The sequence below is a fragment of the Sinocyclocheilus rhinocerous genome, unplaced genomic scaffold, assembly GCF_001515625.1.
Source record: "Sinocyclocheilus rhinocerous isolate Xijiao unplaced genomic scaffold, SAMN03320098_v1.1 scaffold171, whole genome shotgun sequence".
Taxonomy (NCBI): Eukaryota; Metazoa; Chordata; class Actinopteri; order Cypriniformes; family Cyprinidae; genus Sinocyclocheilus; species Sinocyclocheilus rhinocerous.
The window spans coordinates 825,935-853,459 of NW_015642206.1; the positions used below are offsets into that span (position 1 = coordinate 825,935).

At 37.4% G+C, this 27,525-nt stretch overlaps 2 protein-coding genes across 8 annotated transcripts in view; one reads left to right on the forward strand and one right to left on the reverse strand.

Moving 5' to 3' along the window:
• The first annotated feature begins 1,574 nt into the window (after positions 1–1,574).
• On the forward strand, positions 1,575–8,288 carry LOC107755740 (vitamin D-binding protein-like). The gene is made up of 6 exons (XM_016572625.1): positions 1,575–1,633; positions 2,151–2,353; positions 5,824–5,956; positions 6,974–7,065; positions 7,190–7,301; positions 8,060–8,288. The coding sequence occupies exons 2-6, from the start codon at positions 2,199–2,201 to the stop codon at positions 8,096–8,098; spliced, it is 531 nt and encodes a 176-aa protein (XP_016428111.1). The 5' UTR covers positions 1,575–1,633; positions 2,151–2,198; the 3' UTR covers positions 8,099–8,288.
• A 4,923-nt stretch (positions 8,289–13,211) lies between these two features.
• Positions 13,212–27,525, reverse strand: part of LOC107755741 (electrogenic sodium bicarbonate cotransporter 1-like) — a 77,422-nt gene continuing 63,108 nt past the window's right edge. For 5 of the 7 annotated variants that reach the window (XM_016572631.1, XM_016572632.1, XM_016572627.1 and 2 more), the window contains 13 exons: positions 27,205–27,338; positions 26,462–26,733; positions 23,453–23,523; positions 22,146–22,331; positions 21,776–21,889; positions 20,363–20,524; positions 19,309–19,487; positions 18,006–18,078; positions 17,845–17,913; positions 16,759–16,932; positions 16,166–16,330; positions 14,031–14,110; positions 13,212–13,689 (listed from right to left, as the gene is read on the reverse strand). In XM_016572631.1, the coding sequence (XP_016428117.1) occupies positions 13,584–13,689; positions 14,031–14,110; positions 16,166–16,330; positions 16,759–16,932; positions 17,845–17,913; positions 18,006–18,078; positions 19,309–19,487; positions 20,363–20,524; positions 21,776–21,889; positions 22,146–22,331; positions 23,453–23,523; positions 26,462–26,733; positions 27,205–27,338 (1,785 nt within the window). In that variant the 3' untranslated portion in view covers positions 13,212–13,583. Of the gene's footprint in view, positions 13,690–14,030; positions 14,111–15,614; positions 15,709–16,165; positions 16,331–16,758; positions 16,933–17,844; positions 17,914–18,005; positions 18,079–19,308; positions 19,488–20,362; positions 20,525–21,775; positions 21,890–22,145; positions 22,332–23,452; positions 23,524–26,461; positions 26,734–27,204; positions 27,339–27,525 lie in introns of all 7 variants that reach the window. The other 2 variants (XM_016572633.1, XM_016572629.1) reach the window with 1 other exon arrangement.

Below are 27,525 nucleotides of genomic sequence, written 5' to 3' on the forward strand. Positions count from 1 at the left end.
TTTTTCAAGGGACCATAAGTAATTGGACAATTGACTCAAAAGCTGTTTCATGGACAGGCGTGGGCTATTCTTTTGTTATTTCTACATCAATTAAGCAGGTAAAAGGTCTGGAGTTGATTCTAAATGTGCCGTTTGCATTTGGAAGCTGTTGCTCTGAACTCATGCATACATCATGCAGTCAAAGGATCTCTCCATGCAAGTGAAACAGACAGTTGTTAGGCTTCAAAAACAAAACAAATCCATTAGAGAGATAGCAGGAATATTAGGAGTGGTCAAATCAACAGTTTGGTAAATTCTGAGAAAAAAAGAACGCACTGGTGAGCTCAGCAACATAAAAAGGCCTGGACGTCCACAGAGGACAACAGTGGTGGATGATCGGAGGATCCTCTCCATGGTAAAGAAAAACATTTCATAACATCCAGCCAAGAGAAGAACACTCTCCAGGAGGTAGTCGTGTCACTTTGAAAGTCTACAATCAAGAGAAGACTTCACGAGAGCAAATACAGAGGGTTCACCACAAGGTGCAAACAAGGCCAGATTAGACTTTGCCAAAAAACATCTAAAAAAGCCAGACCACTTCTGGAAAAGCATTCTTTGTACGGCTGAAATTAAGATCAACCTTTACCAGAATGACGGGAAGAAAAAAAATGGAGAAGGCTTGGAACAGCTCATGATCCAAAGCACACAACATCATCTGTGAAACATGGTGGAGCAGTGTGATGGCATGAGCATGCATGGCTTCCAGTGGCACTGGGTTACTGGGGTTTATTGATGATGTGACAGAAGACAGAAGCAGCCGGAAGAATTCTGAAGTTTATAGGGATATACTGTCTGCCCAGATTCAGTCAAATGGAGCAAAGTTGATTGGATGGCACTTTATAGTACAAATGGACGATGACCCAAAACATACAGCAAAAGCAACCAGGAGTTTTTGAAGGTAAAAAAGTGGAATATTCTGCAATGGCCAAGTCAATCTCCTGATTTCAACCCGATTGAGAATGCATTTCACTTGCTGAAGACAAAACTAAAGGCAGAAAGACTCACAAACAAACAACAACTGAAGTCAGCTGCAGTAAAGGCCTGGCAAAGCATCACAAAAGAGGAAACCCAGTCTCTGGTGATGTCCATGAGTTCCAGACTTAAGGCAGTCATTGCCTGCAAAGGATTTTTTAACAAAATATTAAAAACATTTTATTTATGATTATATTTATTTGTCCAATTACATTTGAGCCCCTGAAAATGGGGGGACCGTGTATAAAAATGGTTGTAATTCCTAAGCATTTTTTATGTTATATTTTTGTTCAACCCCTTGAATTAAAGCTTAAAGTCTGCACTTCAATTTCATCTTGTTTTATTTTTAATTTTGTTTTGGTGGCATACAGAGCCAAAATGATGAAAATTGTGTCAGTGTCCAAATATATATGGACTTAACTGTATGTTAACTGTTTAGTTTCCTATATGGCCCAACGTGTGAATGAAATGTGTCATGGACTTACATTTCCTTACATTGTCTGCATATTATGGAAATCTCCTAGGACTGTCCTTTGAAGAGGCATCAGCCATATCTGCTCGTTTTCAGTCCGGGCTGGAAAAATGCTGTTTACAGCCCCAACCTGAATGTATAATTCAAGAGGTGAGGAGAAGGGTCAGGGGAGGGGGTGGGCCACTCGATGCTGTGTTTTCATCAAACCACAATGAGCAGCACAAAGGTTCAAATGTCTCTTGGGACAATTCTTTTGACCAGTAATCCTTCTGGTGGTGCATTTCTCCTGTTTCGCTTCACAAGATGTCTGATGATATGACAAACAAAAATAATTTTTTTTCTCTGGTAACTGATGAAAAACTGCAGCTACTGGAAGATCTAATACTCACGTTTCTAATCTGACATTTTTTTTCTTTTACTCTGTGGCTCTAAACTTAATTTCATGGCCATCCTTTTATGGGCGAGTTCCTTTAGAACAGCCTTTTTATCTGTATCTTCACACTAATACCTGCAGTCAGTCACATAATGCTTTTATCAAAGCTGCTGTTTCTGTTCATTTCAATTTCATCATTATCATTTTTGCCATTCAATTTTAGTGTGAATTTGACCGAGCTCTGATATCATGTGAGTAAAAACCAGATTCATTGTTCTTTTCCTTTCATAATAGCTAACAAGCTTTCAGAAAGTTCTCTGCAGTGAATCCAAACTGGATGCCATGTCTCAGGATTTCCGGAAGTGCTGCAGTAAACCTGCCCTGGATACTCTTCCCTGCGTGGATGACTTGAAAAGGCAACCTCGTCAGTCTGCAGACGTAGCCAATCCTGTATCATCTAAGATCTGTGAGGAAGCTCAACCACATGGGATTGACAGGTGCTATTTTAATATTCATCAGATATTCAGAAGTAGGGAATCCATGCGTCTCTTAAAGCAAAGGTCAACCGGAAAATATATTTCTGCTAGTCCGCTTATTTCATTCTGATGTGCTGAGATCAAGTGCTTTGTTGAACGAAGACCTTGCGATCACTGCACCATATTTTGATCTGTCTTAATGTGGTGTAAATGCTAATGTGATGCTGAGTAATAAACAGTAATTGGCATATTGCGTGTTCACCGTGACCCACTCTGGGAATAGTCACCCAGTCTCCTTTTCCCAAACGCAGAGAGGAGAGCGTTCCTCTTGATTTTGATCTTTAGCAAGCTGCTTAAAGGGCAAGAGTGCAAATAGTCATGAATTATTCACAGAGCGGCTATGAATATGAGCATATTAGCAAAATGACTCTCTGAATGCTCATTAATGAGAAAAAAGCTTTAGACTTTTGCTTAATTTGCGTTATGTTCAGATGCTAAAGCTCAGAATGCCTCTTGTGATCAATTTTTCATAGACAGATTAAAACAAATATCTATCTGGGCTGCAAGAAGCACTTGAAATCTAGTCGTAACTGTGCAACAATGCGTTGTTTCACGAGATCACCTTCTCGCCTGATTCTAATATTAATTTATTCAGTTATCAGAATGAAGGTAAAACACAGCTGGACCTTAAATTTTCCTCACGGGCATGAACATTGATGTGGTGGAAACTATTCTTATACTGTATATTCCTGCAACTAATAGGATCAGATTACACTTATGTTAATATGGATCAGACCCATTTCTCCTCTGTGTAACATTTCAGATCCTATTTAAATTTTTGCTTTGCAGGCTCAGGATCATTTTCCTGCAAATAATGCCTTGAGAACTAACCATTATAACAGATTGCCCTCAAAGAAAGATCTGGCCATTTCCCTCCCATGATGGTCAGATAAGTTGGCTGTTCTCTGATCAGCACCTCATGCCTTTCGAATTTAGTGAAAATGTAGCCAATATGCACTGCACGTGCTGTTCTGAATAAGCCGTATGAAGTCACTTGTGTGCCTGGGTGGACAAGAAAGATTGAACTCTTGCTGAGAGGCAGACAGCCGTGCAAAGAAACTTATGTTTAATTTATCTTGAACTGTAATTAGATGAGCCACTCAACATGGAATTCAAATGTGTTCTAGCATGTTCTGCTGAGTTTACCTCAGGGCCTGGTATCATTAAAGGTGACATTTTCACAGTGCTTCGAGGGGCTAATACCAGGTCATTTGTTGTAGCAAAGTGTGCATGCAAGTGAAATTAATGTGAGGCAGGGCGCTCTGTCAGAAATTTAAGAAGAACATAAGTTTTCATTAATATTAAAATAAAGGATATTTAAAAGCATTTTAAGAAACTGATAAGACTCTCAGTCATTACACAGCCCAACTGTACCCTCTAGTGGTGGAGCATAACACTTTAAATTCTTAATTTTGGGGTGACCTGTATATTAGCCTTTAAATGTATAAATACATTATTTTAAGCTCTACACTGTGTGAAATAGACTAATGCCAACAAAATTCTGTTTTCAGAAAGCATCTATGATCATTAAATTCCACAAAAGATGCATTTCATGCATTTTTTAGCAATTGTTTTATTTACTTAAATAATATAAAATGTTGTTATTGTTCACTGAAGCTATTAAAAATGTAAAACAAATTGTTAATTACAATTTTATGAAAAACCTAACTTAAAATAAAAAAAAAATAGAATTGTTGTCCTGGAAACTAATTGAAATAAATAGGTAAAAGTACAACATTTACTAAAACTAAAATGAAAATGCATTTTAGTTCAATCATATATGTTCTTGCATAGTCCTTCACCATTTTGAAAAATTCAATTCAAAATATTAAAAATATAACACTGGCAATATAATATTAATGATAACTCTACGCCAGTGTGTAGGTGAGGTATATTGAATCGCTGACACGAGAGAATAGTTTAGTCAAGCCTTTAATGGCGACGGCCAACACAACAATAACAAGAAGCCCCAAGCGCGAGCTCCGCCCAGGCCAACGTGGCCACGAACAACGTCAGGAGTCACGTCACGATCCACGACACACTTCACATACTGGCGCCACCCATTTTCCCTCCAGAACATACCCCCTCTTCTCTGGCACCTGTGGACATTTGAAACAGACAAAAAAAAGGGAACACAAAAGAGTGACATGTGACGATAAAAGATGAGTCAACGGAACCATCTGTCTAGTGAGAACAGCACAGCAGATCCTTATGGAGCCTTGCAGAATATTAATGCAAAGCTACAACAAAACTCTCTCAAAGCAAAGCAAGGATACGGGTGAAGGCAGCCCATCTAGTGCAGCTCATAATCCTTTAACTTGTCGGGAAGTTGACGGAGACGGCCTGACCGCCGAGGAGTCTGCACCGGAACAGCTGAGAGGGAGGCTAACTCATGGCACGGGACCTCCACCGAACCTGATGGGGACACGGTCCTTCCCTCCGGACATCTGCTGTCATCAGACCCAGGGGGTGAAGCGGGTGTCGCTATCGCCAGGGGGCTCTAAATGATAGCCAGTATAACATTCAGTCTGGTGAAAAGTGTCAATTAAAAGGGTATTCATGAGTTCGCCTGCCCATCCAGTCCTGATTGCTGTCCTTAATGGAGGCTCGAACCCTAGGAGTTCAACCCCAGGGATACCGGAAGAATTGACAATGGGACGGTGGTCACAGTGCAATGAGAGCTGCTTATATAGGCTCGTAATGATGATTGACAGGACTGAATGATTAGGCTCCTCCCGAACCTACATTTTGAACTTCATTTTGAGCCTTACTGATGGGGCTGTGGGTTTGGGAGAGCCCCCTCCTATAAAAACTTATATAAACTCTGTCAGAAATAGTATGATAAAGACTATAGCACTATAGCACATTGTTTGAATACTACTTGTTATTAAACTGAAGACAAAAGCAAATAATTCAAATATTAACAAGAACATATTGATTCTGTGTTAACCTTTGCATTTTCTATAGAAAATCATTATACACTATTAGAGGGATGTTAAAAAGTATAAACCTGAAGAGAAACATTTCTAATTCAATTCGAAATTCAGCACTGTCCACAACAAATATTGATATATTGATATATAGATATAAATAAATATATAGAGATATAAATTGGACAGAACCTTCTTATGGACCCCAGTTTTAAAACTCCTGTCCTAGTATTACAGCAGAAACCTAGGGTGAAGTGACCAGAACCTCCTCTGGAGAGTATTTTCAAAACACCTTGAGGTCTTGCAGCCGCCTGCTGGTTAACTGAACGTTTTTGCTCATGGGTTACCCTCAGAACATGCATTTATAGTAGTGGCCACAAAATATAAATAAACTCCTGATGTATGGCATAGCAGGGGTTCACAAAATAGCATGTATCCTCCTGAAGTCAATGTATGAATGTGATCAAAAGCATGTTTATATGTGTGTGTGTGTGTGTCCAGATACTTGTTTCTAATTGGAGTGAATCATGCCTCCATTTCTCTTCCTGTGCTGACGACCGTTCTCGATCGAATCAAGAACACAGTAACGGCCTGCTGCTCATCTGCCGATGTCACAGCGTGTTTAACGGAGAAGGTGAGATGACGCTTTTCCATCTGAGACTGACATGATCTACCAGGTTCACGACAGGAGATCTTTGTATCATAACAGGTTGATTTGATGCCACATGTTCTGTGCTTAGCTGCAGATTTTCGGTTATTACACAACCAAGCCATTCTTCAGATTTCAAGGGTTTTGTATTTGTATTTTCAAGGACTGTAAGACAGCTCAAAGCTGGGTAGACGGCTATTGTGAGAGGCTTCGATCTTTTTGATGCATGTCTTGCAGCACAATGCCTCATTGAGTGACTTCATTTAGCTGTGAAGACTCATTTCGGTTTTGAGATTGGGATTGTATTGTTTGAAGCTCTCATCAGAGCTGAGACGCTATGCTGATGGATTCCAAAGTTCTTTTGGCAATAATACAAGATAAAATCGCATTGAGTTGAGGTAGACGGCATTGCATAAGGATGCTTGAGAAAAACAACCTTCATGAAATCCTATTTTAATGCTTTCACCACCGGAGCTGCAGGAGAACTGCTTTTAATGCTTGAAGATGATATCAAAATCTCACAGGTAGCCTGATCTAAAGCACGTCACTGTTTGGTTAATTTAGCCTTTCAGTTTTCCCTTGCAGATCCTCCAATTATCTGCTCGCTCGCTGTTTTTCCACATACAGTAAATGGCGAAGTGCGAAGAGTTGCTGGTGAGAGCATCTAATTGAAGGGTCTAAACTGAATCTGTATCCAGAGAATGAACGTACATTAGCATGCACAAACGCAGCTTGCTCGCCAACTGAGAGAGGGTTGCGAGATTTCAATTAATTTAGAGCGACAGGGTGCTCTTTGTACTCGCTGGGTGCTAACCAAGCCCGAACTGTCATAACAACAACGCGGTACTCTCTCATCTTCTCTCCTGCTGCTTGACTTTGAACATTGACAAGGAAAATACATAGTCATTTTTTATTTTAAGGTTTGGATTACTGGTCAAACTGTTCTTTCATTTTTTTTCTTTTCTTTCTTTCTCACTCTCTCTCTCAACTTATATCAATCAGGAGAGTAAATTGAAAAAGACTATAGCACTTCTGTCCAAGTTGGATGGCACTTGTTCGTACTTCAGACTGGACCTGCCTTCGTTCAAAACTCTGTAAGTTATGGTTAGACTGGAAAAGAACATCATCAGAAGATGTTTTTAACAACAGGGAATTTGAAAGGAAGGAGCTGGTTGCAGATCAGCAGAAAACTCATCATCAACGCTTTATTTCCTGCAGGATGCAGAAGGAGGTGCAGGGGGAGGGAGGTGAGAAGCAAACACAAGCTTGGGTGGACTTGGGAACATCCTGCTGTTCCCAGCGCTCCCCGGCACAACTATGTCAAAAGCTGGTGAGCACACTGACTAACCACTGCCCTTGGAAGTTTCAGCTATAGAATATTAATTTTGCAAAGATAAATCAGTTATTCATCGTAGTAGTAATTCCATGTGTAGCACTTATTTATAGATTATTTATTGCAATAATATTTTTTTTCCTAACGTAAATTTCTTTTGAAGTAAATTTGTCAGTTTTTTTTCCTGGAAAACAAAAGGGGGAAAATGACTTTTTAGAGAACCTGACATTAATTTAAAATTTTCATACCTCCTGTCTTCGGCGTAAACCAAACTAAATTGCATTAGATTTCTCCTTAGAACAAGATAACTCCATTTATCAGCGGGTAAGAAAAATAAACTTAAGATAGTTCACCCAAAAATGAAAATGTTGTCATCATTTACTCACCGTCATGTCATTTCAAACCTGTATGAGTGTCTTTCTTCTGTTGAACACAACAGAAGATCATTTGAAGATTGTTGGTGAACAAACAGTTGCTGGTAGCCATCGACTTCCATTGTATTTTTTCCATACTACGGAAGTCGATGGCTACCGTCAACTCTCTGGTTACACACATTTTTAAAAATATCATCTTTTGTGTTCAACAGAAGAAAGACACTCATAAAAGGTTTGGAACAGCTTGAGGGTGATGAAATGATTTTTCATTTTTAGGTGAAGCAGATGTCAGATCAGGTTGCAGGCTGTTTGAATTGATTAATAGACTTTAATATAGTTATTAAAATCAGGTTTGACTAAAACTCATGTTTTCTTTTTCAGACAGAGGATGTTATTAAATATGACGATGACACTGTTTAAAGAATCAGTGTCAGCAATTATATTGGATGACGAGATCTTCTAAATTCCCTCTCTAATAGGAAATGTCATCCCTCGCTATTTGAGATGTTTTAAATACATTTTCCACTTGCTTCAAAGAGTTTTGTTTTTGTCCTCTGTTCCCTTTGTTCTTTTAGCTCATGAGGCTTGTGGCATTTGCAGTGTGATTGTATTAGGCTCCTGTATGAATAACCTTTACTGTGAACATAACGTCTACGATAAGATGATTTCTGTTGTTGCTATGGCGTTTCATCACACACTGGAAGACTCTTCAAATTTACATTTGTTTTCATGTACATCTGCAAATGCTTTCTTAGCCAATGGACTGACAAGAAATAGTTCATTTTCGTACTTCAGTAGATTTCAATATATTTTTAGCTAAAAAAAGATTTTTTTGATTTTGTTGTAGTACTTGTGAATAGAATGTACTTTATTGTAGGCGCCATTGATTTATCTGAGGAATTTAATTTATTTTCTTTGTCAGGTTTCAGGTAAGATCCACAAGTTAAATTAAAACCTCATTTGTGTAGATGGGTTTTAGATTCTACATTTTATTGGCAATCAGAAAAATATAAAGCACTCCATGGCAGGAGGAAAAACACAAAGCACCATCAGGATGGCATTCACACATACAGTATGGGGGACAATAAATGCTCCTATTTATAAATATGAAACCATGCACACTGATTTAAATATACAACTTATTCAACCCCACAAATCCATAAAAACGCAGGATTTTTGATCCCCCCCCCCCTTGAAACTTTGCATTTATGGAGGACTTGAATATTCCAATTCACTCATCCCATCGCCATCATTTGTTTTCCTCAACAGGATTCTTATACAATACTCCTTTAAATGCTTATAGATTGTTTTGGTCTCATGAGGATCAATATAGAGCCATACTGTATTTCGATGAACCCAATATAAATATATGTTCAAAGGATGTTTTGCTAATGTTACCATCGAGGAATGAAAATATTTTTTCTGAATGTTCTCTGAATGCTCAAAATGTCCAGGTTTTAGAAATGTTTTTTTTTTCTTCTTGGTTTTATGAACATTAAAGAATGTTCTCAGAACATTTTGAAACAAGTAACGTTTATAAACTAAAATGTAACAACTGCAAAGTTCCATGAACAATATATAAATAATGTTTTTGAGCTGATGTTTTGAGAACATTCTTAAAGACCAGATAACTATTAATGAATATTCTATTAAGGTTACTGGAAGTTTACTCAGTGTTTGTTCATAACTTTGAGAGAACCTTCCCAGAAGTTCTGGGAATGCTTCCTGTTAGCTGGGCACACTGAGCTTGAGTAACAAGAAGCAACAACATCTCTCTATCTCGCATTGCTGATGAAAGCTTTTCCAACTATAGTTTGGACCTGGAACTTTTCCTTATCGGGCTGCTCCACCAGCACAGAAGTAGACTTCAGCTTCTGTAGGGTCCTTTTCCCAATTTAAACTGCTGTAAAAAGCATCTCCAACTCTTTTCACAGCTGTTTTTCTGCGTTCCGGTGATTTTGAGGTGCTGGATTCAATTAAAGTAGTTTTCATATCGAGTTCATGCATGCAGATTAATGCTGGGATGCTATGCATCACTTTAAAATGTTTCTGATGGTGATGCACTGTGGGACTCTGGGTAAGGAGTGTGAACTACATGAATCATCTAGAATAGATGATGTTCTTAGGTCCTAAACATGTTCTTCTTGTACTAAGATGGCAAGATGTATTGATCTGAACAGACGAGACGGTCTATCTATAGTCAGGGACTCGCGTCTGTCTGCTGCAGCTGTCTGGATCACTTCTAATGCAGCAGAACAAAGAATGATGAGAGACCAAGAAGATGTGCTGAATGTCTCCTGAAAGCCTTCAGCTGGACAAAACCACCAGAACTCATAAATATATCTAAATGGACTACGCAAGTTTTGCTTAACATGAAAAGAACCAACAAATGATATGATTTAGCATTGGAGTTTACTGAAAGCAAGCTACTCTTTTTACATGATTTTTATAGATTACATTGTATGATCATCTAGCCTGACAGTCTAGCAGATGTAGGAAGGTTTTAGTGTGTCACATTATGCTGTAATAATGCATTTGAAAGGCTAATACATTTGGAAAGTGATATTAGTTGAAATGAGCATTAGGGGAAAGATTTTCTTGTGACTTCACACAATTTTTAACTGCATTATTATTTGAAAAACTGACATCAAATATTTATTTCAAAGTCTTTATTTCTCTTCCTTCTAACTAACATCTTTCATCTTCTTCCTTAAAATTCTCTTTAGCTGGCAAATTGTAGCTTTCTTCTCTAGTCTAGACCATTGAAGTACTATCTGTACTTTGTTTTTTCATAAAATGTCCCAAAAAGAAAGGCCTTTATGAAATTCTCCATTTACTAAATTATTATAGATATTCTATAGTCTATGTGACGGGACCTGTTGCAGTGTTAATTGTGAACACTAGATGGTGACATTGTGTCATCTTCAGTGAACAACTAACAGTCAAGACACAACTATTGTAGTGCCAGTTCATGTAATAAGTTAATAAATTATTAGTAAATGTTTCAAAAATGGGGCTAAAACCCACATAATATATACATATACATATACAGCGGGTAAAATAAGTATTGAACACACCACCATTTTCCCCAGTTAATATATTTCTAAAGGTGCTGTAGACATGAAATTTTCACCAGATGTCGGTAACAAAAGTAATCCATACATACAAAGAAAACAAATAATTTCAGAAATTAAGTTTTGTGTATTAAAATGGAATGACACAGGGAAAATGTATTGAACTACTGAAATGTATTTAATACTTGATTTTCAACCGGCTCGCGGTTAATCGTTACACCCCTAATATATATATATATAGAGAGAGAGAGAGAGAGAGAGAGAGAGTGTAGAAATACTGTGAGTTTACAAATAAAGTGAGTTGTTCTCATACACAAATACTTTTAATGCAGCAAAATGATTTTGGTAGGGTAATTAGGTGTGTATCAGATAAAATTATATTAAAGTCGGAAACAAAAGTATAAAAAAATAACGCATGAAAAGAAATGAGGAGACCGTTTAATAAATTCTGTTCATTTTTAATATTCATTTTTATTTGAAAAATATAAATTCTAAAATAATTTCAGCTGTTTTGTTCTAAAAATTCACAAAACTTGATTAAAAACGTATCTTTGTTACACACTCTACAATTAATATTTAGCATTGTTTAAACGTTCAAGAATTTCCCCAGACATGCTTTCACATATATTTCATCTTTAGGTACCCCCAAAAATATAAGTTAAAAATCTTTTACATACAAGGTTAAAAGAAGTTGATTTTGAAAATACAGTATGGATGCTATCTGTATAGATCTATTGATTTTTTTTTGTTTTTTTTGAAAGAAACAGAAAAAATAATGACAAATTAGCAGGAATCAACAAAAGATAATGAGTTCTTGAAAGATCAAAGAGAACGTTTAGGACATGCACTGTATGACGGCACTAATGTCATCATTCAAATGCATGTACCACATTGTTGACATTTTCTGACTCATTTTTACAAATGACAACTTGCAATATGACATTCAGTGACTATAGACATCAAGTAAATAGAGCACAAATAATAAAAAAAAGTGATCTGACTTACATGAGACAATCTTAAAACTAAAGGAATTTCATGTATTATTGCAATTCAGGTTTAAGCCACTTAGGTAAATCATTTGCAGGACAGCAGACCCTGGAGTACATGTAGGTTTACACATGTAGACTTTTTAGGGTTTCCATAACCAGGTGGATGAAGCAAATGCCTAACAAGACTTGAAACCCTAAATGAATTATTAGGCTTTCTTAATTAATCAAGCTTTTTAGAACGTGTCTGGATAATTAGGCATAAATATTGGTAAAGGAAACATATTAGATTTAATACCACATATTATAGGAAGCAATATGGAAAATAGCAGGTTCAATGCCAATCAATAACATTAACCATCATTAAGAAGTTAATCAACAGTTAAATATTACAATATATTGTCACAGTTGTTCTCACCATAATACAAGTCATTTGTTGAAAAGTCTGCTCAAGATGTACATTTAAAAAATCAACATTAAGATCTCATGCTGTGCAAATAAAAAATGAGAAAAGTTTTTTTTTTTTTACATAATGCCTACCATGTAAAACAGAGGTAGAGCAGCAAAAAAATAAAGGAAAAGGAAAGATAGTGTCATGTTAAGTGAATTTGGTAGAAAGACTTATATTGCATTGGATGAATAATGGAGAGAGTAGTTGTAGAAAAGTGTAAAAACAGCTACAGCATTTCTCTACAGCTCAACACACAAGTCAAACAATGAACTGAATTGCATAATAGTTTAGGGATTACAACTTGCAAACCGTAGTGATTAAGTGAGTGAGAGACAAGTCTTCACAAAAAGGATCCGTGATGAGGGACAGTCTTTATAAAAGATCCCTTGGCAAATGGCTTTCTGCAAATTGGAAGAGCTAATAAAATCTATGTAGCAGTTTGGAGGAGTTATATGGACGTCTCAGACCCTCGACTCCTCCAGTAGTAGCCATTGTTGTCATCTGGGTCCATATCTATTTTGATCTGAGGCACATTTAATGGCAGTCTCTCTGAACTGAAAAAGACAGACTCAATCAGTCCACTTCTGAATAGGCATTCAATTTATTTCCCAGTAACTACCAAGAATTTCTTTGAAACTAACTTGTGGTTCAAATAATTATTTGAACAACTAACAAAGGTAAGGGCATTATGTAATCACAAAGCCTTGACAAATTGTGATGTTGTTAGAAATTAAAGTGGCTTTCAGTTCCTGCAGCTTATTGTATTATAGAAATGTGCACCGCTGTTTATGACGTATGCAAAATCTGAACACAGATCCCCATTATTTAAATTCACTGTGTAGCAATCCATCCATACTATAAATACATATTACTAACAACAGCTTGAGATGCGTACCTTGACATCGGGCTGGTCTGCAAGTAGTGGCGCTTTTCAGCACGACGCATATCGGTCAAGGAATGAAGGGGACTTTTCTCCTGCAAGAGGGACACATGGTCCATTATTAACACGTGCTTGGCTTCACACATAATGCCTACCATGTAAAACAGAGGTAGAGCAGCAAAAAAATAAAGGAAAAGGAAAGATAGTGTCATGTTAAGTGAATTTGGTAGAAAGACTTATATTGCATTGGATGAATAATGGAGAGAGTAGTTGTAGAAAAGTGTAAAAACAGCTACAGCATTTCTCTACAGCTCAACACACAAGTCAAACAATGAACTGAATTGCATAATAGTTTAGGGATTACAACTTGCAAACCGTAGTGATTAAGTGAGTGAGAGACAAGTCTTCACAAAAAGGATCCGTGATGAGGGACAGTCTTTATAAAAGATCCCTTGGCAAATGGCTTTCTGCAAATTGGAAGAGCTAATAAAATCTATGTAGCAGTTTGGAGGAGTTATATGGACGTCTCAGACCCTCGACTCCTCCAGTAGTAGCCATTGTTGTCATCTGGGTCCATATCTATTTTGATCTGAGGCACATTTAATGGCAGTCTCTCTGAACTGAAAAAGACAGACTCAATCAGTCCACTTCTGAATAGGCATTCAATTTATTTCCCAGTAACTACCAAGAATTTCTTTGAAACTAACTTGTGGTTCAAATAATTATTTGAACAACTAACAAAGGTAAGGGCATTATGTAATCACAAAGCCTTGACAAATTGTGATGTTGTTAGAAATTAAAGTGGCTTTCAGTTCCTGCAGCTTATTGTATTATAGAAATGTGCACCGCTGTTTATGACGTATGCAAAATCTGAACACAGATCCCCATTATTTAAATTCACTGTGTAGCAATCCATCCATACTATAAATACATATTACTAACAACAGCTTGAGATGCGTACCTTGACATCGGGCTGGTCTGCAAGTAGTGGCGCTTTTCAGCACGACGCATATCGGTCAAGGAATGAAGGGGACTTTTCTCCTGCAAGAGGGACACATGGTCCATTATTAACACGTGCTTGGCTTCACGTTCTGCTGAACACGAGCACTATATACCACCTTCATGCAGTTTCATCATACAGGATCAACAGCACCAGCACGCTTTATACAGCAGATGCATGCAAAAAAGCCAAACACAATCAATGAAGACTAAAGACCTCCAATGATTTCATATCGAGTATGTGCTGGGATTTCACGGGATTATTTTTAATTAGCATTTTCATTAGATAATTACATCTTAATACAACTACGAATTAAGATGTTAAAAGTTTTAGTAGAACAGAAAACAGAGACTTTGCTACAGCTTGTTACACACTAAAAAAAAAGATGTAAAAAGTTATATTTTCTGTATTATTGTCAATCTCAATTATCATCCCTGACTCCATGTTAGCATGACACAAAAGATGGTTGAACAGTCCATGCAAAAATGAAAATGTGCTTAAAATGTACTTCCCCTCACGCCATTGAAAATGTAGATGAGTGTTATTTCATCAAAACAGATTAGGAAAAATGTTGTTTATCCCAAAAAAATTATATAATCACTTACATATCAAAGGGTCCTTTGCAGTGATTGGGTGCCGTCAAAATGAGAGACCAAACAGCTGATAAAAACATCACAATAATCCACATGAATCCAGTCCATTAATTAATGTCTTGGGAAGTGAAAAGCTGCATGATTATAATAAACAAATCCATCATTAAGAAGTTTTTTTTAACTTCAACCATTGCTTTTGGATAGAATATGCCACGAGTCCTCTATCCATGCTATTGCTTTATCCAGTAAAAAAAAAATCAACTCATCTGAATCAGGAGAGAAATATGCACAGATCAAGCACTGTTTACAAATGAAAACAGTCCAAAACAGTTGTATCTTGAGATTAGAGGATCACAAGGGATGGACTTTTTCACTGGATTAAGCGTATGGATTATGGTCTCGTATTTTGGCCAGAAGGGATGGTTTAAATTTAAAATATCTTAAAGATTGATTTGTTTCTTACAAAAAGGCTGCAGCCTTTCACTTTACAAAATGTTAAATGATGGACTAGAGTACTTGTGAATTATTGTGATGTTTTTGTCAGTTTGAACTCTCATTCTGACGGCACCCATTTACTGCAGAGGATCCACTGGTGAGCAAGTGATGTAATGCTAAATTTTCTCCCAATCTGTTCCGATGAAGAAACAAACTCATCTACATCTTGGATGGCCTGAGGGGGAGTACATTTTTACATTTGGATGAACTATTCCTTTAAGTTTAGAGTAACAGTTAACTAAAATTGCAAAAGTAAAGCAAAACGATTACGACAGGGCGAGAAAAGGTAATGAAGCTGTCAGTTACCACAGAGGACTGACAAACTCCACAGGCATTATGTGACAGAGAAGCAAGTGGTAGCATGCACCGCATATGAAAGGAAGAGAAAGCAAACTGCTCATGCTGAATCATTCAAGAGGTACAAATTGAGGTGAGGCCCCAGGTCCGGTCTACTCACTGTCAGAGGCCTTATCTCCTAAAAAAGGCTCCTGCTCCATCATGTCCATTGGGATTTTAATGCTGGGGACATTCTCATTGTAAGGATAGTCAGACTGCACAGGGAGAAACGGTCAAAAAGGGCTTTAGGAGCTGAACCAGATACACCAGAGTAGTTCACACTTCCTCTTTCACAGCAGCCCAAATTTTCATAGTATTAAAACTAAACGAAAAAAGGTTACAGAATATTTATAGCTGTCTGACAATCATGACTACCAAGTTTCTTCAGAGTGTGACTGAGGCTGTTTTTTCTCATCTTTTTGCTTTGTCATTGGTAATGTTTCAAGGAAAAAACAAATGAAAAAAAAAAACACAATTAATCAATAAATGAATGAATAAACAAACAAAAAACAAAAAGAAAGAAAGAAATAGTCTTTCAATCAATCATCAGAACATAATGTGTATCACACACAGGTACTAAAGTATTTTATTAAAGGGCAACTAAGTAAACTTATTTCCAAAGCCCGAAGTCTTCTTAATACTAATATAAAGACATTTTTTCAGGACACTCACATCTTCCATGTCACTGTCTATGCTCCCTTGTTTCTTCTTTTTCTTTTTCTTCTCATCTTCCTTCTTCTTCTTATCCTTCTCGGGTATGACATCATCCAGGAAACTGAGGTCGTGCTGGGAGAAGACATAGTCCAACGCCTTCCTCACAGCAACCAGAGCCAAGATCTGACCAATGAGAATAGCAAATGGTGCTCTTTCAGTTAGTGCATATACTACAGATGCATTTTGCAAACATATTGGAACTTGAGTGTCTGTTAATATTATTGCTGACTGACAAACATCTAAACATTACCAACATTCTAGTGCAACATGCATTTTGTCCCTTTTCTAATGGGGTGCAATACGTAGCACAAGTACTATACCAGTCAACACTTTTGAATAATTCCGATTTTTTTTAATGCAGTCTTGGTGCATTATGCAGTCTTGGTGAGCAAAAGAAACTTCTTTCAAAAACATTTTAAAAATCTCAAGTATTCCAACTTTTTGATGGCTTGTGTAATATTTAGCCTTGACGCTCTCAGTTTTGCAGTCACAGCCGCTTCCAGTATTAATGTTCAGTATTAAATCAACAACAGGTGAAAGAGGTGACTAACCATAACAGGAAAGACGATGGCAGCCACAGTGGACTTGAGGATCCAGAGGAGCGCCAGGCAAAGCAGCTGGACGAAAGTGAAGAGATGGACCTTCCTCAGTGGCACATGCCGCAGGTAGATGAGGTCTGGTTGGTGTTTGGCAGGCATGAGGAGCAGCTTGAGTCGGTCCATAAACTGAGAACCAAAGAGCATTATTAAAAAACAAAAACTAAAAAAAAAACATACTTTTTCCAGCTAAGTTACTGTCAAACGATTTCAAATAGTGATTATTAAAATAATGTAATGTTTTTGTAAATATGATTATATCTATATGAATTGAATTCCACTTTCTTAAGCCTCGTACACACCGGGACGATTATCGCGCGCGCTTATCGCCGACGTTTTTCGACGCGTCTTTTGTGTTCATACCCAAGCGATTTTCGCTGGCGATGAGCCGAGTGAACGTGCAAATTCACTCCCTGACATTAGATGGCGCTTAATGAAAAACAGAAATACCCCGGTACACATCGAATCCTATTTGATCTGCAATTCCTCTCCATAACAACTCCCTCTTATCGAGATTTTTGTAGTCACTGTCGCGTTTGTCATAAAGCCCTTTGTGTTCAGACACCAATGAGACCAGCAGCTCTACATTCATCTTGCCTCGATGCATCTTCTTGGTCTACTTACTTCCTCTTCGTCGTTAGGTATCAATGTGTGCTCGGCAAGACCGTTTTGTGCTTGAGCGCCACCAAGTCGTGTTTTACTGTTACTTCAGCAGCTCCAGGCACGTGAACAAAAGCGCCAATGTCATTAGTCGGCCAGTTTTTAACGCGGTGCGTCAAACCAAAAAAACGAGCCCAAGGCGTTTTTAAAAAAAATTACGCTTTTACGCCTTGCATTTGTCGGTGTGCACGCTCACATTGGTGCCCTTTGTTTAGTCACGAGGCGATAAACGTCGGCGATAATCTCACGCGATATTCGTCCCGGTGTGAACAAGCCTTAAAATTCCAATTTGAAATATAATTCTGCATCCCAGAAATGTAATTTAAAAGGCTTTTTTTTTCAATTCAGTTTTTAATAGCACAGAATTGTGTTGGTATTCACCTGAACTCCGTTGAGTGAAGCCACTCCCATGTAGAGGAAGACTCCATACAGCACTGGCATGGGTATAAACTACAGGAAATAATTATTCAATTAGAACAGAAAAAGAAAATCACACACATGCAGCAATGTGTTTGACGCAACTGGATGTATTGTATTGTTACCTTGAGGATAGGAGACATGAAGACAGACAGACCAGTAAGGATGAAGACAAAGACACCAGTGACTCTCTGTTCCCTGAAGAGGAGACAATTACAATAATTAAAAAATAAATAAATAAAAATAATTGAAGTCTATCTATTATAATTTCAACTTATGACACTACATAGCCAAAAGTACACTACTGTTCAAAATGTTGGGGTTGGTAAGATGTTTTAATGTTTTGGAAATAAGTCTCTTATGATCACCAAGGCTGCATTTATTTTATCAACTATACAGTAAAAATGATAATATTGTGAAATATTATTACAAATAAAATAACTTTTTTTTTTATATATATACTGTATTTTAAAATGTAATTTATTCCTGTGAAGTAAATCTGAATTTTCAGCAGCCATTACTCCAGTCTTCAGTGTCACACAATCCTTCTAATATGCTGATTTGCTTTGCAAGAAACAATTATGTGATACATTTTTCATCTTTAGGAGTCTTTGATGGATTCAAAGTTCAAAAGAACAGCATTTATTTGAAACATATTTGAAACAATTTGTAATTTTATATTTTAAAATGTACTTTTAATCATTCTCATGTGTCCTTGCTGAATAAATGTGTTCATGTCATTGAAAAAAAACAAACAATAAAAAATCTTACTGACCCCAAACTGTTGAATGTTAATGTTTGTGGGGTTATTTGGCCAGGTTTGGCTATTTCAGCTGCACCCATGAGTAACAGGTGCATACAGCAATAAAGCATATATCTGTACAATCTTCACAGACCAACAGACATTTAGTGTATCATTGTTTAAATTACAGGAAGAAGTCAACTGGCAGATGCTTTTATCCAAAGTTACTCCTCCTGGATTGACTTGTTCAGGGGCATAAAGGTGACTGTTTATAGATTTTAACCTGCAATCTTGCAGTCACCAGCTCGCATCTTTAACCATTAGACCCCACCTCTTTAATTACTACTAATAATTTCTAATTATAATATCAATTATCATTAATATCTGAAATATTTTGGAGAATTAAATCATATTGGATTGCTTAACCAAACCAGAGAAGCATTAAAAATAAAACCTAAATACGGGCACAGTGTGTTTTCAGCAGAACTAGGCCTGTTTACATTTGTTCAGCTAACAGCTGCATCAATAAACCCCCTGGAGTTCAGTCCAACATGCAGCTTTTTAACAGGCGTCCCACTGAGCCCAACTCTGTAATCAACGAGTGATTCAAAAGCTCTACTGGCATAGACACTGTACAAATACATAGGAATCACCAAAAATCTTCTTTTATATGCATTAGAACGTACCTGACACCCAAAAATTTAGGCTGTTCGCCAGGAGCGGATGTCTCTGTCTCCATTTTCAAGCTGTCAATGTGGGCGATGGAAATAACTGTAGCAGCTACATACCAGGGCAGACCCAAAAAAGAGCATACTGCTAACAGCACAGCTACCCAGAAGAGATCCAGATGATAGCCTGCACCTTTCTGATCAAGACAGAGAAAAGAGGTTGTTTACAAAATGCTATTGGAAGAATCAAAAACATTGTATCACTCACAGTGCTTGGTGACATTTTACAGGAATAGTTCACTCAGTAATTTTTTTCAGATTATTTACTCAGTCTCTTGAAGCTCTAAACCTGCATGCAGGTAAACAATGACTGAATTTTCATTTTTAGGTGAACTGTCCCTTTAAATAATCCATCAAGTGCTTTATTCTAACAAATAAAACTGCTCTGCATTACACAAAAGTACAGTACAATATGTCACCAGGGCAGTGTAATTCTCACAGAGATGAAAATAGGAGTTCTTCCATGGGGAGGCATTATAGTGAGAGGACACAATGTTTTGAGGCCAGTCTCACGTTACAGGCCAAAAAAGAATAAATGCTTTGCCTTTGTCTGATTCACAATTCCTTATTGTTCCACTCAGAATCTGGACCAAAAGTGTGACGTTGGGGTGAAACTGCTTGGTGAAGCACTGAGTTTGAATTTAAAATGATTTAAATATAATATAGCCTTGTGTAGATTTCATGATTATCAACAAAACCTGTCTAGCTGTCATCTTACAAACTCAGTATATTAAAAAAGTTTTCAATGTAATATCAAAAAATCAAGAAATATCAATTGTCATCATCAAAACATCAATCTGTTTAAATAATGCTATTTTTGACTCCAAGTGCTGATTCACATCCTCCAGACAAAAGATAAAAAAGCTCTATTTGTAAGAGACTTTCTATAAATATCCGATATAGTTGCCCATGGCACTGTGAGTGTTTCCTGTGGTCCTGGGCGGCTCAAAGTGAGCGTGATAAACCATCTGGCTCAGGAAAGAGTCACACAGCGGAGTCACGGCAGGCCTACCTTCAGCTTGTGCTCCTTGCGATTGACAATGACAGCGGTGATCTGCTGATCCATGAAGAGCAGGATGGTCACCAGCAGGGCAGGCAGAGCTGCTGCCAGGTACACCCACCAGGGGTTCCCTCCGAACGGTGGCACAAACCAGCCACGGTTTGGGCTTGTTGGCTGAGGACACGAGGGAAGTTCAGTTTGAGGATCACAGAAGTTTGCGGTCAGGGCACTTGGCAAATGTTTACAGGAAACGAATGGTAACATCCTGAGTGGATTGGCACTGACTCATACTGTGAATCTGTACTTAAGATGCGGCAAACAGGGAAAGGCCAGCCAATGTACTCTCTGATATTTGTTTTCCTGAGCAAAATCTATTTCTATTAAGCAGACCCTCTGGCCACCAGAGTAGAAACACCCCATGTACCGACCCATGCAGTGTTCACTGTGCCAATACATTCGGTAGAAATAAATAACATCTAATGCAAGTTAATCTCTTGATTAGACTATCTGTCACATTATTCTATTCATACATTGAATACAAATTTTTTTTAGATAACCACAGAAAAACACATTATAATGTAACTAATTACAGGTGCATCTCAATAAATTAGAATGTCGTGGAAAAGTTCATTTATTTCAGTAATTCAACTCAAATTGTGAAACTCGTGTATTAAATAAATTCAATGCACACAGACTGAAGTAGTTTAAGTCTTTGGTTCTTTTAATTGTGATGATTTTGGCTCACATTTAGATAAGTTATGTCAATAAAGTTAGACAGAAATAAAATAATGCATGACCTCTGTGGGCTTCCATACTGTATGTTTGGAAACAGTTCATCATTTCATTTGACATTTCTAGGATGTGGTTCTTGTCATGTGAATTAGAACTAGTAAGATTTTTTTATTTTTTGAAAGTAATTATCGGTAATTCTTTTATTTAGCAAGGATGCATTAAATTGATTAAGTGACATGTATAATGTTATTATACGCATAAATCATTTTAAATAATCAGAAGAATCCTGAAAAAAATATCACAGTTGTTTTGAATATTAATAATAATAAGAAATGTTTCTTGAGCACCACTTCAGCATATTAGAATGATTTCTGAAGGGTCATGTGACACTAAAGACTGGAGTAATGGCTGTTGAAAATTCAGCTTTGCCGTCACAGGAATAAATTACACTTCAAAATATAATTAAATAAAAAACAGCTATTTTAAATTGCAATAATATTTCACAATTTCTTCTGTATTTTTGATCAAATAAATGCAGCCTTGGTAAGCATAAGAGACATACGTCTTTCAAAAAAACCTTACAGACCCCAAATTTTTGAATGGCACTGTCTGTGCTGGAGCAATATTAGAAGTGCACATCAGAAGGAACATCTCTTTACAGTAAAAGACAGACAATATGGACAGAAAGATTACCTTAAATTCACTTGGCACTATGAGCTTTGGCGTATCGACCCCAACAAGAGCATCAACACCACAGAAGATCAAAATTGCCAGGACAATGGCAAAGTCACTTATGAGTTTTCTCACCTAAGAAAATGGAAAAAATATGCTTTTTTTAGGAACTGCTGTAAGTAATGAGTATGACGTCAGTAGTCTTTGGCCTCAACAACTGCAGTATTGATTAGGTGTATAGAGACTGGATTGACAAAACAATTGTCTACCTGCCCACAGTATATGGATTAGAGACTAAATATTGATTGCCTCTACACATGCTGTATGATTAGAGGCACAGATTGACAAATCCATCACAAACACGCCACAGGTGGACAATGTGGCTACTTACAGTAGTAGGAAAGTACGGGCTGGTCTTGAATTTCTTCAGACACATGGAGCAGGTGTAGGTGCCAAAGAAAAGGATGAAGGACATGAGGGTGATGTCGGGCACAAAGTTACAGGCTGTGCCCACTAGCTCCCCTCCGTATTTCAAGCATTCCTTCTTTGACAGTGAGGACCAGCTGGCATTCAAGCGCTGCACAAATGACAAAAAGACATGATCAGAACATCAAATCTACAGGTGTCTGGATCAAACATTTTTTTAAGTTGTTAATTTACAGAAAATCATGACATTCCTTGTAACTCTCGTTATGAAACTAGCAGCAATAAGTCAGATCTTGTTGATTGATTTTACAAACCCATGCTAAATAATTTGCATTTATGTAATCATGTTTATAATAATAACTGAGGTATGAACTGAAATTGTTTTACTGTGGTGATCTGCATTATTAGCACACAGACCTACAGTAACTTGAACCCAAGACATACATTTAAAGTTGAGTGACACTTGTGTTATGAACAAAGACAGTAGCAGAACATTGAACACTCTCCAGTTTCTGTTTGAAGGCTGATGCTTTGTTGTCTTCAACCTCTCTGAAGTTTTACAATGACTCTGTTACTGTTCAAGTTTGCACAAAAGGTGCGAAACATGAGCTATGGCTCATTCAGTCACAAAGATATTGGCAAGGATTTGGGCATTATGTTTCATTGATCTCAAACTGAGGACTACATCTGAATGAAACCATTGAGAGATCTCTATTATTCGCAGCTGGGAGCTCAGTTTGGCTTTAGAAGAGGACAAAACGTCAGGCAGGTCTGGAGAAAACGTTTTATGAAAACAGCCAACAATTTAAGGATTAAATGGCACCATGTACTTTCTGAACATAACCAGGACAAGGAAGTTTTCTCCAGTGTGTTGTGTAAGTTCTGTTTGGTGACCTCAATAAACCTAACAAGTGAAATACACTACACAAGTTTTGTCCAGATTTTTTCATTTTTAGTCTGGAGCAGTTGATAAAAGTTGCCTAAAGTCAGTGCCAGTCTACAGATTCTGAGCAGTTGACAGGTTTCACAGAAAATCATGTAGTGCATAATGGGCATAGACTTCGATTATTAGCTTTTTCAGACTATGATTCCATTCAGTCAAAGGATATCAAATATATTTTATATTTTTAGCTGATTTTATTTTATTTATTTATTTATTTAGACATATATATTTTTTTATTTGTCCTGTTTCTCCTAGAAATGAGGAGCATGTTTCTCATGTAGTGTATTACAGCCTATGCACATATATTAGTGATGTTTTGAAACACTTACTGTATCGCTGTAATTTACAGTCCAGATAAATGTTGAATCAAGTGGATCAGTGTACACATCTGAAGAATTGGCTGAAAAACACAAAGGTCAAAGGTCTGAAGTGGCCTTTAGAAAAGAACCAAAAACATACAGTGGGGCTCAAACATGTAAATCTGAAACCTGGAAATTTTGAAAAATTCTGAAACTTTATTATGTAAAATAAATAAATAATGCAAATAAAAATAAAAAGGAAAATCCAAAATAGAAAGGTTTTCACTTCTCATTTGTGGGACATATTTTCCCATTTTATGTGTAAAATGTAACTGTAACATTTGTACTATTTAAAGGGTTAGTTCACCCAAAAAGAAAATTCTGTCATTAATTCCTCCCCCTCATGTCGTTCCAGACCCTCGTTCATCTTCAGAACACTAAGATATTTTTGTTGAAATCTGACAGCTCTCTGACCCTCCATAGACAGCAAGGGTCCTACCATGGTCAAGGCTCAGAAACGTAGTAAGGACATTGTTAAAATAGTCCATGTGACATCAGTGGTTCAACCGTAATTTTATGACGCTACGAGAATACTCTTAGCAAAAAAAATAAAAATAAAAATAAATAAATAATGACCTTTATGACGTAGTATCACTCTCCATAAAGGCAGAAGACGGTAACTCGCAAGAGAAGAATTGTTGTATAAACTCTTTATTTTGTTTTTTTTGCGCACAAGAAGTATTCTTGAAGTCATAAAATTACGGTTGATGCACTGATGTCACATGGACTATTTTAACAATGTCCTTACTACATTTCTGAGCCTTGACCATGGTAGGACCCTTGCTGTCTATGAAGGGTCAAGAAAGCTCACAGATTTCATCATAAATATCTTAATTTGTGTTTGCGAAGATGAACGTAGGTCTTACATGTTTGGAACAACATGAGGGTAGGAATTAATCACAGAATTTTTATTTTTGCGTGAACTATCCCTTTAACACACTTGACTCAGACGATGTCACTATTTTCCTTTAAACTCTCAAAAAACATGACAGATTTCACAAGCAGATGCTCACACAAGTGCAAACATTTTCTCACGGTTACGGGCGAGTCAAGCACAACATATGTGCCAACCAGTTCGCAATGACCGCTGTAAAATGTTCACCACTTCTCCACAGCATTAATCTTTAAAGAGACTCTTTGCTGGGTTCCCCTAACTGGAACTAATTTCCACACAGCTGTTGTTTCCCTCTGCAGTATCGGATTGGAGAGAAGTCGAGGGAGGGTGAAGAGGAGCAAACAGCGGTTTAGAGGAAAGCAGCATGAGTGGATGAGCGCCCCACCCACCAGCTCCTCTCTGTACGGTCTTAATTCACCACACACATGGAGGAGATTAACCCCAAACCACATCACGTCCACATCCACCCCCAAGATTGCTCCTTCATTCCTACTGATGACACCACACACACAACGCCACTAGCACAATAAACAGATGAAGTGAATGTCAAAATTGTTGCTAAGTCAGCCACAAAACATTACACCGATACAAAGAAGAGATTTAATTATTATTTCAAAACTTCAGAAACAAAGTTTTGTAACTGTTCAGTGGTCTGAATATCAAACGGGCCCAGTGGTTTAGCAGTGTGATAATTGACTAACAACATTCTTTCACACCAATATAAAACCTGCATGAAAAAACCAAAGCAGATGACTGCAGAAAGTATCAATTCCTGTTCTTGCTGTCTTCTGTTTGGGATGGAAACTCAAGTCACCCTTCAGTCGCTAATAAATTAACTTGAGTGAAGTCACAGTCACAATAGTTCGTTAGCATGGAGAATTGACATGACCATCATTAACCCGTTGCAAAATCTGCATGGTAAAAACTTAATAAAACTTAATGCCTTAATGAAATTCCTGATTGCGTGGATTCCAATTAAAATGAATGTATTTTGCCAGTAAAAAATTTGTCAGACAAAGGTAAATGCACCTTTATTGACTTGAGACTTGACTTAGACTTGTATACAACTGACTTGAGATTTAATCTTGTAAACAATCGAGTCTTGACAAATCCATTAATCTGAGACATGACACTCAGAAACTGCTGGTTTGATACTTGACTTATACTTTGTCTTCGAGACTCCGAATTAGAGAAAATCTATGAGTGTATAGAAAACTACTGTCAAAAGTGACTTGACATGGATTGTGACAAAAGACTTGAGCCTTGACTTGTACTGTATATCAGACACCTGTTATCATGTCTGGATATAGTAGCTGCAAGCCATATGGTGCACTACTGTGTCCTGCTGAAAATTAAGATGCAAATGGAATGAATAGCTATGGCATCACTATAATTATATCCAGGGAAAACGACAACTGAATTGAATCATCATGCACTGTACTGAGTTTTGGATATAAAGACAAAAGCAATCCTCTGGGTCTGAACTATCATTTGAAAACCAGAAATAGTACAACAAATAGGACAATTAAATATTTATGCTGGTCATATTTATAAGCCGTGTGCCAGATGTCGACTTGGACACCTTTTAACAACAGCTGTACAAGCTTCAACTCTATAAAAGAGCTAAACATCCATTCCTATCACACTATTGTGCTTCCACTGTATGTGTATCAGTGTCAATCAAGCAACTTCAATTTATACTCAGGCCAAATTTCTTTCAAACTACCAGGTAGTCACGAAGTGGAATGAATGTATGGTAACTGCACTTGAGCTCAAAGCAGCACATTTTGGATCCCAGCGAAAGGGAAAAAAGGTCACTTTGTGCTACATCATATCTGCTTCACTGAGCAAAATAATGTTACATATGCATCAGTAATCTTTTTTTCTGTTTTGTCAGCACTCGTCGTTTCTTGCATCTGGTGCAGACAAGTCAGAGACTTAGAAAGGTAATTCGGAATTTAAAACTAAAGTAAAAATTCAGGCAAGTTGACAAACTTGCAAATGGATAAAGGTTTTGTAAGCTCAATTAGCATCTAAATACCAAAGCAAGAAAACTTCAGAGGAAAAGATGTACCAGGTCTTACCATCAGTGGGCGCCATACACATGCAGTCATACTGCGTGACGTAATTGATTTTATAGTCTGAGTTGATGGGGTAATAATGAGCCAACTTCAGCATCTTCTTGAAGGAGTCATAGATGAAGATGAAGCTGATGAGCGAGGAGAAGCCCTCTTCTGTAAATCGGGTGAAATACTGCACCAGGAAACTGGCGTCGGTGGCCACTAGGACTAGACAGAAGAAGGCCGACCACAGGCCGATCCAAAGACGGAACTCTAGGTAGTCAAAGTCATGCTCCCTGCGGAAGACAGAAAATGGACAGAAAATTAACTCAATTCCCTCCAACTTTCAAATCATCCAGCAATGAAAAGTACACTACCGTTTAAAGGTTTGGGGGTGGTAAGTTATTCTTAGTGTTTTTGAAAGTCTCTTGTGCTCACCAAGGCTGCATTTATATGATCAAAAATAAAGTAAAAACAGTAATATTTTGACAAATTATTAACATTTAAGTAACTGTTTTCTATTTGAATATATTTTAAAATGCAATTTATTCCTATGATGGCAAAGCTGAATTACTGCAGTCATTGTCACATGATCCTTCAGAAATCATTCTGATATGCTGATTTGGTGCTCAAAATGATTTTGTATTATCAATGTTGAAAACAGTTGTGCTGCTTAATAGAATCTTAGTTTCAGATAACTACTAAATGGTGAGTATATGCAGTAGTTGGTTTGCAATGTCACATTCTAAACAGAGATGATGAAGCACCTGCTGAAGTTGAAGAGCAGCCTTTCAAACACCAGCACTGGCCCCGTACTGCTGAGGATTGTCAGAGGTTGCCCAGCCAGGAGACAGAACACTGCTCCAGACACCGCTGTGCCCAGAAAGCTCTCCAGCACACCCTTCATACAACACACAATGAAGGAAGAGTCAAAGGGTTAGGGACAAACCCAACTGAGGCTCAAGCTCTGTGGACAGAAAGTCTGTTTAAAGCCCTGCTCATACAGGACTAGTTTTCCTTGTTCACAGACGTACTTTGTGATTTTATCCCATGCGAATCTGTGCTTTCTCTCACATAACCTCAGTAAA